We start from the raw sequence: 17,858 nt of genomic DNA on the forward strand, positions 1-17,858 counted from the left end.
ATGAATGGCCAATGTATGGTCTTGTCCAAAGTCAAACAATACAAATCTCTCTTAAACACTACGGTGCCATTAAATCCCTCACCAAAACCACCCAACTTCATGCCCTAACCATAAATTGCCTCAACCGACCTTGTTTTCATATAACATGATGTTAAAAATGTATACAAAAATTGGGTTTTATCTGGAAAAGCTAAATTTGTTTGTTGAAATGGTTTACTTGGGTAAATGCATGGCAGATAACTTTACTTACCCCTTTTGTTTTTAAGGCTTTTGAGGAAGAAAAGTTGGTTCATTTTGGTGCGGCTGTTCACGTGAGAGTTTTGATGGGTGGTTGTGAAAAGGATAGTTTTTTGATGAATTCTTTGTTGACAATGTATATGAATTGTGGGAAGAAGGAGGAAGGAGGGAAAGTTTTTAAATCTATGTGGGAGCCAATGTGGTTTCATGGAATTCAATGATTAGTGGGTACTTCAAAAATGGATGTGCCAAGGAAGCTTTGGATATTTTTAATAAGATGGTGGACGATGAGGTGGAAATGGATTGTGCTACTTTGGTTTCGGTTTTGCCTGTTTGTGGATGTTTGAAGAAATTGGAGGAGGGGAGAAGGGTTCATGAGTTGGTGAAAGAGAAGGATTGGGGGAAAGAAATAGCAGTGAGGAATGCGTTGGTGGATATGTTTGCAAAGTGTGGGAGTATTAAGGAAGCAAGGTTCGTTTTTGATGGGATGGTTGAAAGGGATGTGGTGACTTGGACTTCTTTGATCAATGTGTATATTTTAAATGTTGATGTGAGAGCTGCATTGAGACTCTGCTTGTTGATGGTACTTGAAGGTGTGAGACCTAATTTGGTCACGCTAGCATCTCTTCTTCCAGCTTGTGGTGAGTCGAAGAACCTAATGGATGGTAGGTGTTTGCATGGTTGGGCAATAAGGCAAAAACTTGAGTCAGATGTTCTGGTGGAAACTTCATTGATCGATATGTATGCTAAATGCAATTGTGTTGACCTTAGCTTCCAAGTTTTTAAGAAAACTTCAAAAAAGAAAACGGTTCCATGGAATGCGATTCTCGCTGGGTGCATTCATAATAGACTTCAAAATGAAGCAATCAAACTTTTTAAAGAAATTCTTATAGAAGGAGTGAAACCTGATGTTGCTACCTTAAAGAGTTTTCTATCTGCATATGTAGGAGTGAGTAAATAGTCGATTCGATCGATTTGATTTGAAAAAATTAATAATCGATTTAATTGATTTTTATTTAACAAATAATCGAACTGATCGAATATTATTAAATAATCATCATAATCGAACCGATTTCGGTTCGGTTAAATAATCGATTTTTTTTTATCAATTTTTTTTATTATGAATAATTATTTAACCACAAATTCAATTCAATAAAATTTAAACTCTAATATCATTCAAACTAAATTATTAAAGAATTTAATAATTTTAACAATATTTTACAAAAAAAAAATAAATAAAAATATTCATCTCAATTTTTTTTATTTTTAATTATTAGAAAGTCGGTTAATTTGGTCAATGCAGTTATCAATTTTATAAACCGAAAATCGACCGAATTAACCGACTTAAAAAATTGATTATAACTAAAATCGAATAAACCGAACCGATTCAACCGAATTCACTTGATTTCGGTCGGTCTAGTCGGTTCAAACCGACTTTTGCTCACCCTTATGCATATGCCATCCATGTAGATTTACAGCAAGCTATGAACATGCATTCTTACCTGGTAAGGTCTGGATTATTGTCAAACAATGAAATTGCTACAGCGGTGGTTGATATATATTTAAAATGCAGCAGTTTAGAATCTGCTCACATGATCTTTAATGGGATACCCAATAAGAACAAGGACATTTATCTATGGAGTGTGATAATAGCTGGTTACGGAGCACATGGCCATGGAGAGATTGCTGTTTCACTTTTCAAACAAATGGTTCAAGCTGAGGTAAAGCCTAAAGAAGTTACTTTCACTTCTGTGCTGCATGCTTGCCGCCACACTGTTTTGGTGGATGATGGTATGGATTTGTTCAAATTCATGCTTACAAACCACCAAATAATCCCTCAACCTGATCATTATACTTGCATGTTGACCTTCTTGGTTGTTCTGGTAGACCAGATGAAGCTTATGTTATCATTAGAACAATGCCATTTGCCCCTAGTCATGCTGTTTGGGGCGCACTGCTTGGTTCTTGTGTGATACATGAGAATGTAGTTGGGGGAGATAGCTGCAAAGTGGCTTTTTGAGCTGGAGCCAGAGAACACAGGAAATTATGTGTTGATGGCAAAAATTTATTCTGCAGCTGGAAGGTGGAAAGATGCAGAAAACATGAGACGTACAATACATGAAATTGGATTGCGGAAAGCACCGGCTCACAGTTTGATTCAGGTCAGAAATATGTGAAATTGGTATAAGGATCATTATTTTCAATGACAAATCCTCGGCTAGAAATTAGACTCATAAAGAGGAAATTTATTTCCTATGCCGAGGTCAGCGTTTAAATCATGCAAGTAAGACGTTCCATATATGGAAGACTTGTTTAGATGGGTTGGTGAGTATTAAGCCCGTCATAATACTTCTGTGCTGCTGCAGTCATGTCGACTATAATTAAGATCACAAGGGGAAATGGGGCAAATTTTTTCAGTCTAAAATGGAGCTTTCTTTATTCTTAGAGCAGGTTAAACCTCATCAGGGAAATCTAATAATGTTTAATCCGGAAGCCTCACTTGCACGTTGCAAGTATGGATATTTTTCTGGAAACTCATCATGCGAGGTAGGCCTTCCAATATCACATATTCACATATACTGTAGATTATGTTCTTTTAGCAGAAACGGATTTCCATTGAGCTTATGGGAGTGAATCGTATTCTTTGAGTCAGTTGTCCATGACATATCTCAGCATGAATATGTAAAATGTACAGATGAAACCATTATTTTTCACAAAATATATCTCAACTTTATTATATGACATCCTAATGTTTGTTTTGATTTTGTTTCAATTTGATCGATGACCTGCATAGATTATTTGGTTTTTAAGTATTTTAAACCTATGATGATCATTTCAGAAAAACAGAAATCATGGAAATACATGTGAAGGCATTGCAACCTTATGATATAACTTGTGAAAAGAAATTTCTATAAATTGGTAAAAAGAGTCATTATCAGCATATGAGAATAGAATACCTTAAACTTTCATCTTTCATATAAAATGGGGACAATTAGCCATATCCATCAATCACTGTCGTAAGTATTCCTCTGAATTAAAAGCAAACATGGTGACTACTTGAAAAGGATTGGTTGCTCTCAAGATTGCCACAAAGTTTCTCATTTGGTTGTCTGTTCACTTTTTATGGTATTCCAAGTTCTACAAACTTTTATCATTCAAAATTACATTCAACAAAGAGTTGAAATACATGTGATTCCCATTTCACCTTCTCTAGATTATATTATGTAAATGATGAAAAATATACAATTTCTTTGCAGTTTTTGGAGTATAAACTATGGGGTCTTTGTTTAACAAGAACACTGGGAGGTAGACCAGGAACTTTGAGCTTGAGACAACAACAAATAGAATATTAGGACAGTGAACAGGCATTGCACTAAACCCCGTTTCCATGTATTTGATCCAGTTTGAGGTTCTTTTACACCTTGGCTTTTAGAATGATTCACCCATAGATCATCTGAGCTTTAGAACCCACTGTCTCCAATTCACTGGTACAGGTCATGTGCTATTTCCATGTACTTGATGCAGTTTGAGGTTGTTTTACACCTTGGCTTTTATAATGATTCACCCATTGATCATCTGAGCTTTAAAACCCACTGTCTCCAACTCACTGGTACATGTCATGTGCTATTGCTCTTTACCATTTAAGAGATTCTCTTTGATAGGCCCACTTACAAAAGAGAAAAAAATTATAGATTAAGAGTAAATTTGAATGCATGTCGAGAAAATTTTTTTGTTTTATTCAATGAATTTTTTAAGGTTCAATCATAAAATGTAATCACGGTGTAACGGGAGTCTCTCCCATTTTCCAACCTAAGCTACACTAAATCATCTCTAATGGCCTTGTCTCAAATTCTGTTATCAATCATAGGACAAAGGCTAATCAAACCTGATCTACAAGATTTTTTGACTGTATAAAATACTATATTAATCACTTGTTTAGTGCAAAGGATATCTTAAAAACATAATTATTTATAGGTTGGTTATTCAATTGACCTAAAGTCACCTAACTTTGGAAGGATATTAAATAATTAATTGTAATAATAAGAAGTTTTAAACCCAATTTTATATGATTTTTAACATGATGTCAAAACTAGGGGGGAATTCTAAATGTACCTCCCTTTTTTTTCTATATACCCTACTTTTAAAAAAAAAAATTTAAGTGAAATTATTAAAATGACTTTCTCACAAATTTTATAACTTTCAAATTCCATTTTAATACTTTTATGATTTTTTGAAAATACATTTCTAATAATGATAAAAATAAAATTTTATGAAAAATTACAAAAAAATTTATTAAAATTATTTGTAAATAAATGTAATAAAAAAGTTATTATTAAAAAAATCATAACTTCTAAAATTAATTTAAAAAATTTACTTTTACTATTTTCATTCTAGAGAAAAAATAATATCTTATGAGACCTTAATTAAATTAAAGATAAAATAGCAAATATACTTTTTTTTATAAATTTAAAATTTATTATTTTTTAATAAATATTTTTTGTATCGATTATGAAAATTTTATAATAGCTTTAATTAAATTGAACTCCTTAAAAAAGTCTCTTCATCTGTTTATCATAATGGATTTCTACAATTAACAAATTAAAATTTGACAAAATTGTGTAATATTAAGTAGTATTACTTCTATTGCCTCTTTATTCATAAACATGCAATTATGGTCAAAAAAATCTTCAACTTCAAATTAGTTTCAATTCTTCTAACACCCACCCTTCTCACTTGTTCTCAAATTCGTATGAGACCGAAAACATGGCAGTGTTGATTTTTCTATATGTTACTTACTAAAACGTCATCAAATAGCCTGATAAGCATATAGTCATTATATTCAAGGACATTGAGCAAACTCTTAATTTAACTCGATTGGTTATACTCTTACCAACCAATGGTATGAATATCTCACCTGCATTTTCGATAACCAAGTGGATGATTATCTTTATTAAGATTTTAAAGTGCTTAATTAGCTTAAAGACGCAAATATCCCTTGTATACCTCTAAAATTAAAATAGTAAAAGTAATTTTTTATTAATTTTAAAATTTATGATTTTTTATAATAATTTTTTTATTACATTAATTTATAACTAATTTTAACAAAATTTTCTTTTATAATTTTTTATAAAATTTTTACTTTAAAAATGTATTTTCGAGAAGCATTATAAATTTTCAAAAATTATAGATGTATGAAAACTTATAAAAATTATATTTAAATAATTTCACTTACAAAAAATTAAAAAAAAAAAAAGATATAATGTAGAGAGAAAAAAGTGCATTTAGAAAAACCCCAAAGTTAGTTTTCTTGTCAAACGATGTGCAATTCAGCCTAAAACAATGTTAGGAGAGTTTTCAACAATAGGGATTGGATTTTATTCAAGTTAGCTGGCTTTGAATAAGATTAAGAGTTGATTTTCTATAAAATTACATTGCCTAAACATTGTTAGCCATAGTCATTTTAGCCGGCTTTTTGTTTTTTTTTTTTTTTTAATTTAAAAAAAAAAGTGATTTGTAAGATGCTATTGAGTGTAAATAATTGGGAATATCCAAGAATCAAAGATCCAATGAGATTCATATATACATACAATAGGGTTTTCCTATTCCTCTTATTTGTCTTTTTTTTTTTTAATTTGAAATCTATAAATTTCTTTAAAAAGTGCAGAAATAGAACATCTTTTGCCATTAAACCTTTAATGGCAAAGCCAAACCATGTGTCATTATTCTTCAATAACTCAATTCATAATAAAAGAATACATCAATCTATTCAAGTGTCATTATAATATTTATACCCAAATTGTCATATGATTAAGACATATTTTTGCCTTAAGCAATGCCACGAAGATTATATTATAAATAGATAAATCCTAAGTATATATAATACTTTTTTTTATCTGGGACCGTCATATCCGATAAACATTTTGGATTCCGATTAATCAAAAATCGAATCAGATCGAATTTTATAAGAGAATAAATTTTTTTAAATTTGTTTTTTTATTTATAAAACTTAAAATTAAAATTTAAGAAAAATTAAGCTTTTTACTGTTTAAAACAATAAGGGTTGATAAGTACATATAATATATATTCATAAATTAAAATATTGAGTTCAAATTTTTAAATAAAAAATAAAATTTAGAGAAAATAAAAAAAAAAAACTGTTATGAATTGTTCCCTATATATTAATAGAACTTTTTTCATATAAGAATAAAATAAAAGGGTTATCATATAATTATTATTTGTACCAAAATTGGTAGAAGTCTGAAACTTATTGCATGTATTCAGGTGTCGGTTGGATGTCACTGTCAAAAAAAAAGCCAGTATGAACAACCTTTTTAAGTCGGCAATCAAATTGAGTCATATTCACGAAAGTTAAAAATGTCCAATGACATTAACTTTTTTATTTTTCATATTTTATCATTGATTTTATGAAATGTGATATTCAGTAATAAAAATTTTTGTTCAATAATAAAAATATAAAATAAAAAAAAATTTTAACTTTTTTTAACAATTCAACTTTATCAAACAAAAATAAAGTTTGTAACATCAAAATTATCTTAACAAAACCAAAATAAAAAAAAAAAACTTAAATCTTATTTAACAGTTCAACTCCACCAAACAAAATTAAAATTTATAATATTAAAATCATAAGAATTAAAAAAATCTTTACCAAAAAACGCATAAAAAAAAAAAAAACAAAAGCCAAAGAAAAGAACCAAAACACATAACACAAAGCAGAAAATAAACTTCAAAAATCCCGATTGGACGTTTTGCTCTCTTTTGGAAGTTTATTATTTTCCATTTGACAGGTGTATAACAACTGACTAATAGTTGAAATAGTCATTTTTATATAATAGGACAAATGTCCGGTGGAGAATCTTTAAGAAATTTTTTAATCGTATGTTATAGATTTTTATTTTTTTAATATTAATATATAATAATTAAAAATTTAATGTTTATATTTATAATTTTATCAATTCAAACAGCTCAAATAAATTACAAACCAATTCAAGCATTAAAAATAAAACTCGATCCAACTTGATCTAAGATTCTAACTTCAATTTTATGAAGCAAGGTTAATATTACGTTTATTAGACTCAATTCAATTATACCATTGCGATAATGCTTGATAAAAGGTAATTCTTTCAAAAATTATGATAATTTATACATAATAATTAAATTATTATATTTTGTAAGTATTTTATATTCTTACGTGATTATGATCTAATTTTCATACAAATAATGAAAAATTTTTATTATTGAAATTGAGTAAGACATAAAATTAATAATAATTAATATTATTTATTTAAAATATGAATTAAAAATTTATTTTCTTTTAAAATTATAATTATTTTATATTATAAAATTTTACATTTTAAAACTATTATTTATTGAAATAAAATCAAAATAATTTATTTGTTTTTAATATTTTGTATAATATAATTTAATAGATTAGTTTTATTTTCTAATTCAAATATATTTTTACATAATTTATATTATAAAAATTAATTTACTTATCAACAAATATATTTATTAATTTAATAGTTTAATTATATTTTATTATAAATTAAATACAATATTATTAATATTTTTCAATTATTTTCTTTAAATAACATTAAAATTATTAACTTCTGTTATATAACTATTACAATATATATAATTATTTTAAAATTTTAAACAAAATAATATTTAATTTTTAGTAATAATAAATACAGTGATATTAATTACAAAATATTAATAATTGTTAATCAAATAAAATGATTTTAAATCATAAATAATAAAATCACTTTAATAATAAAATCATCTTAATAATTACATTACCATAATGATCTACCAAAATAATCATTTAAAAAAAATTATTCTTGGGACCAAGGTGACAAACTTCACCATCTCCATGTTTTATTATTTCCTTGCAAATTTGGATACATTATAAGTGTGAGGGTAAAAAAAAAAAAAAAACCCACAAATTTACAATATTAAATTAAATTGAAACACAACAAGCTATTAAATTAAATTACTACTAGTTTTAAATCCAAATTATGCTAGGAAATATGGATTAGTTATATTTTTTATATTTATATAATATTATTTAAAAATTAAATATATTTTATTTCAAAAAATAATTAATTAATAATTTAAATCAAATAAAATTATTCATGATAATACATTTGGAATCTAATTTCATTAATGGTGGTAATATATACGTTTAAATTTATATAATTATAATTAATTTCATATATGATTTTATTAAAAAAAAAATATGATTTTTTAAATCATTATATTAAATCTTATGATTTAATATTATTGAACATCAATATGCTTTAGTAAAGTTTTTCTAATAGAGTTTCTCAATGTATAAAAAAAATTTTTTTTTTTTAATTACATTATAAGGATAAAGTCTTAGTATAAGTAAAAGAAATATGATAAGTTTAATTTAAAACCAAACTCTTGATATCTTCTCAAATGTCTTTAACCACTAAATTAAAATTTTAAAAATTTTTCTTCTACAATCATCTAATAAAATATAAAACATTATAAAAATATTGTTATTATACAACATAATAACATTTCTCACAGCTCACGGAGCCACCTGATCGTCTGGAGTATTGAATTTCATTGTGAACTTGCAGAATTGAATTCCTTTGTGTTTTAGAAAGAGAGAAATATTGACGTGGAAAATTGTCAACCTTTGATTTAAGTACACGTGTAATTTTGTAATAACAACAATTGAGATCTCTACTATTTTTTAATGCTGAGGAATATCTTTGCAAAACTAAATTAAAATTTGAATAATATAATTATAAATAAATCATTGAACTATTAAATTAACATACAGTACTAAAAAATTTAAATATGAAAAAAAAATCAACATTAATATCAGAAGTTATTATAATTTTTTTATTATTTTTAATCTCACCACAATTAATCTTATTATTCGTCAAATGAAACCTAAATAACCTACTACCAAAGGAATATCCAATGACAAATATTTTTCATAAATTAGCAAATGGCAATAAATCAAGTTTATCAAATGTGTATAATCAATACAATACTTTTCATATACAAAGAAAGTCAACTACATATATTCTAGTTTTTAATCATAAGTATTTGGTTTGAATTAATTATAATTTAGGTATAATTTTATAAAAATAAATTTATTTTCTAAATTTAAAAAATATCATATCAAATCGTACACATTTATTAGAAAAACATGATATTTTATGTATAAATTTAATAGAGAGTGACTTAAAATAAATAATAATAAAAATAAATATAATTAATTTAATTTTTTTTAAAAATTCAACTAAAATAAATTACATTTATTAAAAGACAAATAATAAAATTTTAAAATCATTCATACGTCAATAATATAAATTATTCATCATAGATAATTATTATTTTTTTATTAAAAGTTTTGATTTTTATATATTAATATAAAAAATTTTAATTGAAAGGGATAAAAACTTAAAAAGTGTTATATCAAGAAAATAACATCCACACATAAAGCAAATGCTTGCCCATAAACTTAGGAGAAGACATCTAAATTTAGTTTCTAATAAGATCATTGCTTTGCTTCCCTTTGCTCTTTTCCCTCTCTCAAAGGTTAAAGTCCACCCCACCTTTCACTCTCTAAGCTCAACACCGTACTGACTCATCAAATCAAATTATCATTTTTATTTATTTAAAATTATTATTTTTTTTTAATTTTGTTAAAAGATAATTAAATTGAATTTATTTAAATTTTTTCTAAAAAAAATTAGATGAGTTGATCCACCAATGAAAGAGTTTCAAGGAAAGAGAAAAATAACCATTTTTTAACAAAAAATAAACAAAAAAAAAAAAACTAGTTTCTTTTTCTTTTTTCTTTTTTTTTTTCCCACTTTTCTTCCTTTCTTGATCCAAGGAGAGCAAAAAATAACAAAGCTAAAGCTTCAATAATCAAAACCCAGACTTCCAAAACCCCCAAGCTTGATTCTTTGATCCGAAAAATCCTAAAAAGGGGGTGAGAAGAAGAAGGAAAAAGAACCCATATTTTTGGTGGGTGTTAAAAATCCAATGCAGTGGAGGCCTTTGTTAGAAAGACCAACAAAAAACGGGAGAGTTTTGAAGGAAACTCAGATAAAAAAAATCGAAGATTGAATCAGGAAAAGAAGAGAAAAGGGTTGGATCTGATGGTGGTGGGGGTAGGATTGGGTGTGGAGAGGAGCAGAGAGAGATATTGTGGAGGAGCAACAGCTGGTTTTGATAATACTAAGAAAGGCGGTGTCTTTTTGGAGAGAGTGGAGAAGAGTTGTTCAGGTGTGGTGGAGCTGCATAGACAAGGATGCAGCTTCACGTCTCGCCTAGCATGAGAAGTATAACAATATCAAGCAACAATGGGTTTATTGACTTGATGAAGATCAAGGTGGCAGCTAGACATATTTCATATAGGACCCTTTTCCATACCATTCTCATCCTTGCTTTCTTGTTGCCCTTCGTCTTCATTCTTACCGCTCTTGTTACCCTTGAAGGTGTCAACAAGTGCTCCTCATTTGGTACCTTTCCTTTTAATTTCTATGATTTTGTTTTCATTTATTGTTTTCTGATAGATCTTGATTGGATTTGATTTTTGGTTCTTTTTGTTATGCATTTGATGGGGTGACAGATGATTTGATATGGGTTTTCTTTTGTTATTGCCCTTTGATGTTAGTTTCATTATTTTTTAGGCGTTTCTTGTAATCTTAATTATCTTGATTCTCACTTTGTTCATGAGTATTTGGATACGCGTTTGATTGTCGTTGACATTATGATGCCCACATTTTCTGGATTCATGTCAATCTGACATCGTATGTGGATGAGCTAATTGGATAATATGTTGGTTCTTTGACTATCTTCATGTAATGTTATTATTATTATTATTCTATAAATGTGTGTGTGTGTGTGCGTTTGTGTGTGTGTACACACACACACACACACTTTGTTGATATGCGATTTGGTCATGCTATTAATTTGTGGGTAGGGGGAGCTCTTGATTTTATTTCATTTGGTTGATATGATGATGCTCCAAATTTTTGGGATTCATGTCGATTTGATTTGGTGTATGGATGGAGCTTCTTGGTTAATATGTTGACTTTTTCTGGGTTACAGATGGTTTAAAATATGTGGGTTGTTATGCGGCATGATTGCGTTGGTCCCTAAATCTCTATTTTGTAGCGTATGTTGATGGAAAATTTGTGTGTGTTGCTGCTGAAAGTTGAAAAAGTTATTTGCATTCTTATAAGATCCAAGTATAACATAAATAGATCTGTCAATGGGTTTCTTTGACTTAATTTTACTGGTTGAATCTTGTTAAGTTAGTGTAGTTCATTTGTTAATCGATACATGCTTTGTGATATCAGATTAATTGAACTAGATATTATGCAGATAGTGCTGAACGTGCAAAGTTCAAGACCCATATTATTGCTCCATAATCTCTGTTCGTACACATTTTTCCATTTTCTGATGTCTATATTCCACCTGAAGTTGTATTCCTGGTTTATGGATTTATAGTCATGCTCTTCTTGTATTCTTATTTTTTTTCTTTTTGTTTATCACTGTATGAATTCTTTTCCAGTGATTTATGCAAATTAGCCTTAGTGAAATTCTAGGTTTTTTTTTTTTTAAATATTTCTGTGGAATTTGTTGACTGAAACCAGATCTTTCTGTTTTTCAAAAGTTTATTTATAAATTTAGTGTCTAAATTTGAGCACTTATTTTCCTGATGGAAATACCATGGGAATTGATTAGAACTGGTTAGGCCAAACTTATATAATGATACCATCCTTGATGCTTGAAATTTATTGCTTTTAACCCCAATTTTTTAGTCTTGTTTCTTTGCTTCTTCTGGTTATTTCATTTCAATGTTTATATTGATAAAATTTGATTACGATCATTTAAGAACTGAATCTGCTTTTCTTGTTGCATTCCGAGTTAACTAGATTGGTATTTTTTTTTCCTACTTTCTGCCTTTTAGCTCTTTTTAATTTTGTCATTGGGTCCATGACTATTCTTCTTGTTGTTCTACCTTGTCCAGATTGTTTAGGCAGGCGGCTAGGACCAAGGCTTCTTGGTAGAGTTGATGATTCAGGAGTAAGATCCTGTTCTCTGCACACTGGAAATGTTTTTTGGTTTTTATCTTGCGTTCAACTATTTATTATTGATTTTAACTTAGATTTGGTGTTTTGTGGTGCTGATGGTGGTGCAGCAGAGACTAGTTAAGGACTTTTATAAGATCCTCAATCAAGTAAATGTTGAGGAAATCCCAGATGGTCTAAAGCTTCCAGATTCGTTTAGTCAACTTGTTTCTGAAATGAAAAACAACCAGTATGATGCAAAGACCTTTGCATTCATGTTAAGAGCAATGGTATGGTCATGTTACATAAACTATAGTTACTTTGAATTCACTTTATTGTTATTTGCTATTTTTTTAAACATGGTTGAGGGTTGTTAGAACTAAGGTTGATATTTATTTCTTTTGCATCAATTAATAAATTAAGCACCTTGGCTTGATTGTTGAATGGGTTTTGGAGCATTTTCTTGTAACTATATTAGGCCTAAAAGTTCTTGGTTTAAGTGCTTGTTTTACTTAGGTGGTTTTATGGACTTTTGGCTGTATATTAATGGGAGGAAGTGTGCATAATCTGGATGGACGACTAACTTAATGGTATTTAACATTGTACCATCTTCCCCTTCAACTTTGGCCTAAAAACAAACAGGATAACAGACAATACAGACAGAAAAATGAACTAAAGAAGACTAAGCACATCAGCTTCTATATGACACCTAAGCATATGTGTCAGGTTTTAGTTTTTGGATGTGAAGAGAGTTAACAAACAAGATTTCATCTTCTATATGAAAGCGAGCTAGTATTTGCATACTTTTTCTGTTCTAATGGACTTGGAGATAACTTCGTCTTTGGTACATAACTTAGATGTATTCACCAAGACGGAAATCCAACTATTATTGTGAAAGTTTAACTTGTTAATTTGTTAATGTCCATAAGATGATCTGGTTAGATCTGTTATCTCTTCCTCCCTCATTCACTTCCCCCTGTCCCCTTCTCCATTTTTTCTTTTTCAATTATAAATCTGCAATTCTTCAGCCAAATAATTTCAGAATTTTATGTCATTCAACTCAATTAGATTTTACTGAGCTTTAATCCCTACGATTTTGGGAGAGATCAAGACTGTTATTCAAGCCGAAAATTCATGTAGTTATTTTAAATATAAGAATTTCTAATTTGGTTCAATATTCAAATTTTATGATTCATGAGCATGCCTAAGTTCCTATTAGTTGCAGCCGAAAAGGAAAAAAAAAGGCGAAAAATTGAAGTTGATGTGTGTCCATAGCTTCCTTATACGGTTTTCTTTTGTGGTGTTAATGAATTATATGGAAGAAACTTTTGGCTTTGCTTGGTTGGAAGGATGGAAAGAGGTGAGGATGTAAAATAATGGTTAAGCGACAAAGTAGGAAAGTTGTCATATAACCATTAGATTAACAAGTTTTCTATCCTTACCTCTTTCCATCCTTCCTACCAAGCAAAGCCTTAAAGAATCTAGAGAGTGGCTGCATTGAACAAAAATGCTGAAAGTTAGGCTGTAACTATTTCAGCTCTGTAGGATACTTAACTTTTTGAAGTCTGAGCTGATTCTAGGTAATAACCTGATTCTTGGCCTTCCATGGATATATTAAGTGCAGTTTGGATTACATTATGGGCACACGATCTGTTTGCTAGGCCTCAACCTGTTTGTTTTCTGTAGATCAGCTAAATTCTAGTGTCATCAAATGCTATCATCTTGCTGTGGTTTGGATAAGTTTTAGTGTCGGTGACAGAAAAGCCTTGTATGGCCTTTGGAAAGCTATAATATTTTATGTTGTGGTGGGTTTTGACTTTTGACACGTCCAATATTTCTAAAGGAATATATCATCAGGCTGCAAAGTTTTATGTGCAGAGAATAAATTAATTGATCTTCTTGCATCTGTTATTATTTTTGCTAGTAGGGTATCCTGACCTTAAGGTGTTTTTAAGATGTCTTTTTCATACTAGCTTTGGCTTACATTACCCTGTTTTTCTGTTGTAGCTCCTATTCCAACCGTGTCTCTTTTTTAATGAAATTTCTTCTTTGTTTTTTGGTATATTTGCATCTTGAAAAATGTAAGAAAGTGTTCGGAGATTCAAATATCTGTATATACATTCGGTATTGATTCTAATTTTTCTCATATTATGTAAGTTTGGTGAACTTCGTAATTAGTATCTGTCTTTTCTGCATAGATGGAGAAACTTGAAAGAGAAATTAGGGAATCTAAGTTTTCAGAGCTTATGAACAAACACTTCGCTGCAAGTTCCATTCCAAAAGGCATCCACTGTCTTTCTCTGCATTTAACTGATGAATACTCTTCCAATGCTCATGCACGCAGACAACTCCCTTCTCCTGAGCTCCTTCCTGTGCTTTCTAACAACTCTTACCACCACTTCGTCCTGTCAACGGACAACATATTGGCTGCATCGGTAGTTGTTACTTCTGCTGTCCAGTCCTCACTAGAACCTGACAAGATTGTCTTCCATATCATCACAGACAAGAAAACTTATGCGGGTATGCATTCCTGGTTTGCACTAAACCCTGTATTCCCCGCCATAGTTGAAGTGAAAGGTGTTCACCAGTTTGATTGGTTAACTAGAGAGAATGTTCCCGTGCTTGAAGCTGTAGAGAACCATAATGGCATCAGAGATTACTATCATGGCAATCATATTGCAAGGGCAAATCTCTCTGATACTACTCCTCGAACATTCGCTTCAAAATTGCAGGCTAGAAGTCCAAAGTACATATCCTTACTCAACCATCTTCGGATATATTTACCAGAGGTAATTAGATGTGACTATAACATTTTCTTCTCTTACGTGGACAATTTCCATTATTGCACATTGTCTTTCCTCCTTTAATGCGTATGCTGATTGTGTGTTTTCTACAGCTTTTCCCGAACCTCGACAAAGTGGTCTTTCTAGATGATGATGTTGTAATTCAGCGTGATTTGTCTCCTCTTTGGGAGATTGATCTATGGGGAAAGGTTAATGGAGCTGTAGAAACTTGTAAAGGTGAAGATGAGTGGGTGATGTCCAAACATTTCAGAAACTACTTCAATTTTTCCCATCCCCTTATAGCTAAGCATTTGGACCCTGATGAATGTGCATGGGCTTATGGGATGAATATATTTGATCTCCATGCATGGAGAAAGACAAATATAAGAGAAACATATCATTCCTGGCTCAAAGAGGTAACTTAGCAGCTGCTAATTTTCCTGACCGTTTCTGTAGTTTGACCTTCCCTTTTAGACTTTACTGACAATGACCATCAAAGTTGAATGTTGGAAATGAAATATCATCTACTTAGCTGCAAGAGGGTTCAGACCAATGATGGTGCCCCCCTCCTTGTGTCTGAAACTGAATTTCATCATTGTCATCCTTCTTTTACATTTACCGATCATCAATATGTGGATGGGCTTCGATCTTTTTATATTTTGTGTAGGGGCACTTTTTGTATGGAAGAAATTCCGTTTGTTTTACATTATTTCCAAGGCAGAAATATATACAGATTTATGACTCACCTTTGGTTGGATTGAACAACATTGATGGAAACTAAAACTTCACCGTGGATGTAAACTTAGACAAGAATACATTGACTAGTATTTAGTATTTTATAGTGAATTGTTGGCAAATAACAGTTTCTTTCACTCTTTTACTCTGATTGTTGGTTTCTTTGTGGCAGAACCTGAAGTCAAACCTGACTATGTGGAAGCTTGGAACTCTACCACCTGCTTTGATTGCATTTAAAGGCCATGTTCATCCCATTGACCCATCATGGCATATGCTTGGCTTGGGTTATCAGAGTAAGACCAACATTGAGAATGTGAAAAGAGCTGCAGTTATTCATTACAATGGCCAGTCAAAACCGTGGCTGCAGATTGGCTTCGAGCATCTTCGGCCATTTTGGACCAAGTATGTCAACTACTCCAATGATTTTGTTAGGAACTGCCACATTTTGGAATCATAGCTAAGCAGCTAGAGGAATAGAAGGAAAATAGACTTGGAAGAGACACTAGCAAGTCAAGTGTCATAAGTTTTATTGTGGCCTGAAAGTTTTCTCAAGATCTATTTGAGAAGGTGAGATGAAAATTGGCCAAGAGAGCAACAATTTTGAGGACTAGATTTACTATCATAACGCAATATTTTGCAGGAAGGACCTGCATTACTAGCACGGGCATGAATTCATTCATTCAGTTTGTAACATAGCAATCAATGTTTAATTTTTTCAGGGTGGGAAAAGGTTACTCATATGGGTTTTCCTGCAAGGGTTCTTGGCTTAGTGCATACGTTGGAATAAGGTGCAAAATACACAAGACTAGAAGTGCTCCCGTTGATGTCATTGGATTCATTGGTATAGGAAGAGAATGGCTTGGGCTGTTCATTTGGTGTGGCTCCCACATCAGCCCAGACTGTTCTTTCCCTTCCATTTTTTTAAATATTTTTTTGTTGGTTTCAGTTTTGTTAGTTCCTCCCCTATTTTTTTTCCCTTGATTTTTAATATCTTGTTGAATTTTAGGACTAACTAGATCATGGAGATTGCCCTGTTACAGCTCCCATGAATTGGGGACCTGTTCTTAGGTTATATTTCGGTATTTGTTATGTACACTTCACGAGAAACACTTAAAAAATGTGCAGAAAAATTCTTTTCCAATTTTTTCACATATTTGTGAGTTATTACCATGTCTACTGCGCCATGCAAATGTTGTTGTCAGCCTCCAAAACAAACTAAAGACCAAAATGGTTTGAAGAGATTTTTTTAAACTAAAGTTGTAAATGATACATTAATATTTATAAGTTATTTAAATTCGATTTGAATAAATTTTAAATTTAGTTTGGTTATTGTTGAGTTTGTATTCGAATAATTTAATTTATTTAACGAATCAAGTTTGAGTATCTTAATATTCGATTTAAGTAACATCTTAATGTTTAATTTGAATAGCTTACAAATTTAAAAGAACTTTTAAATTTTAATATATTTTATTATTTTAATTAAAAAAATTATTATTTTACTTATATATATATATTAATTCGAGGTTATATTCAAGTTCAAACACATAATTGAATTTGAAATTGAGTATAATAATTAAATTTGTTTTTATTAACTAAATTTAATAGAGTAAGTTCGAGTAATTCGAATTTTATTTTGAGTTAAATTTAAATTTAAAAATTAAAATTTAATCAAATTAAAGTCGAATTTTAAATAATAAATTTTGAGTCAAATTAAAATTTTTTGTATCAATTTAATTCAGTTTTTTTATTATATTTATAATTTAGAGGACAGCATATATTTTACATGCAGCCATCTTTTTTTTTCCTTTTCATATTATCATTAAATTATTTTTAAATTTGTTTCAATCTAATGTCTTTTAAGCGATTTTAAAGGAATAATTTTATATTGATTTGATAAATTCAAAATTTTACTTTCAAATGATTTTAAAAATTCATTGAATTTTAACTTAAAAAAAAACAAAAATCCTTCTCTTTATCAGCTGAAGTAACCTACATCTAGGTATTAAATATGTAC

The 17,858-nt window shown here is 29.6% G+C and overlaps 1 protein-coding gene and 1 pseudogene across 8 annotated transcripts; both read left to right on the forward strand.

Moving 5' to 3' along the window:
* LOC111293030 (pentatricopeptide repeat-containing protein At5g39350-like) lies at positions 1 to 2,729 on the forward strand (annotated as a pseudogene).
* Positions 2,730 to 9,897: 7,168 nt separating this feature from the next.
* LOC111292229 (putative galacturonosyltransferase 14) lies at positions 9,898 to 16,985 on the forward strand. Of its 8 annotated transcripts, XR_016345834.1 has the most exons (7): positions 10,043 to 10,769; positions 12,287 to 12,342; positions 12,458 to 12,616; positions 14,525 to 15,115; positions 15,223 to 15,525; positions 16,017 to 16,411; positions 16,564 to 16,985. XR_016345834.1 is itself a non-coding variant. In XM_022884490.2 (6 exons), exons 1-6 carry the CDS (start codon positions 10,559 to 10,561, stop codon positions 16,299 to 16,301), a joined length of 1,602 nt encoding a protein of 533 aa, XP_022740225.2. In that variant the 5' UTR covers positions 9,898 to 10,558; the 3' UTR covers positions 16,302 to 16,985. The 8 variants fall into 8 exon arrangements, 6 of the variants coding, with proteins under 6 accessions (XP_022740225.2, XP_022740224.2, XP_089623077.1 ...); XM_022884490.2 differs by having other exon boundaries at positions 9,898 to 10,769; positions 12,461 to 12,616; positions 16,017 to 16,985; XM_022884489.2 differs by having other exon boundaries at positions 10,030 to 10,769; positions 16,017 to 16,985.
* Positions 16,986 to 17,858: the final 873 nt, after the last annotated feature.

Source organism: Durio zibethinus, chromosome 10, assembly GCF_047325235.1.
Source record: "Durio zibethinus cultivar Kanyao isolate XHJ-2024 chromosome 10, ASM4732523v1, whole genome shotgun sequence".
NCBI classification, from domain to species: Eukaryota; Viridiplantae; Streptophyta; class Magnoliopsida; order Malvales; family Malvaceae; genus Durio; species Durio zibethinus.

Excerpts from the sequence above, each read along its gene's own strand:
- LOC111292229 (XM_022884488.2), top strand. The coding sequence starts at position 10,559 with ATGCAGCTTCACGTCTCGCCTAGCATGAGAAGTATAACAATATCAAGC. Across the intron at positions 12,617-14,524 it reads CATTCATGTTAAGAGCAATG|ATGGAGAAACTTGAAAGAGA; the intron begins GTATGGTCATGT and ends TTTTCTGCATAG. Across the intron at positions 15,116-15,222 it reads TTCGGATATATTTACCAGAG|CTTTTCCCGAACCTCGACAA; the intron begins GTAATTAGATGT and ends TGTTTTCTACAG.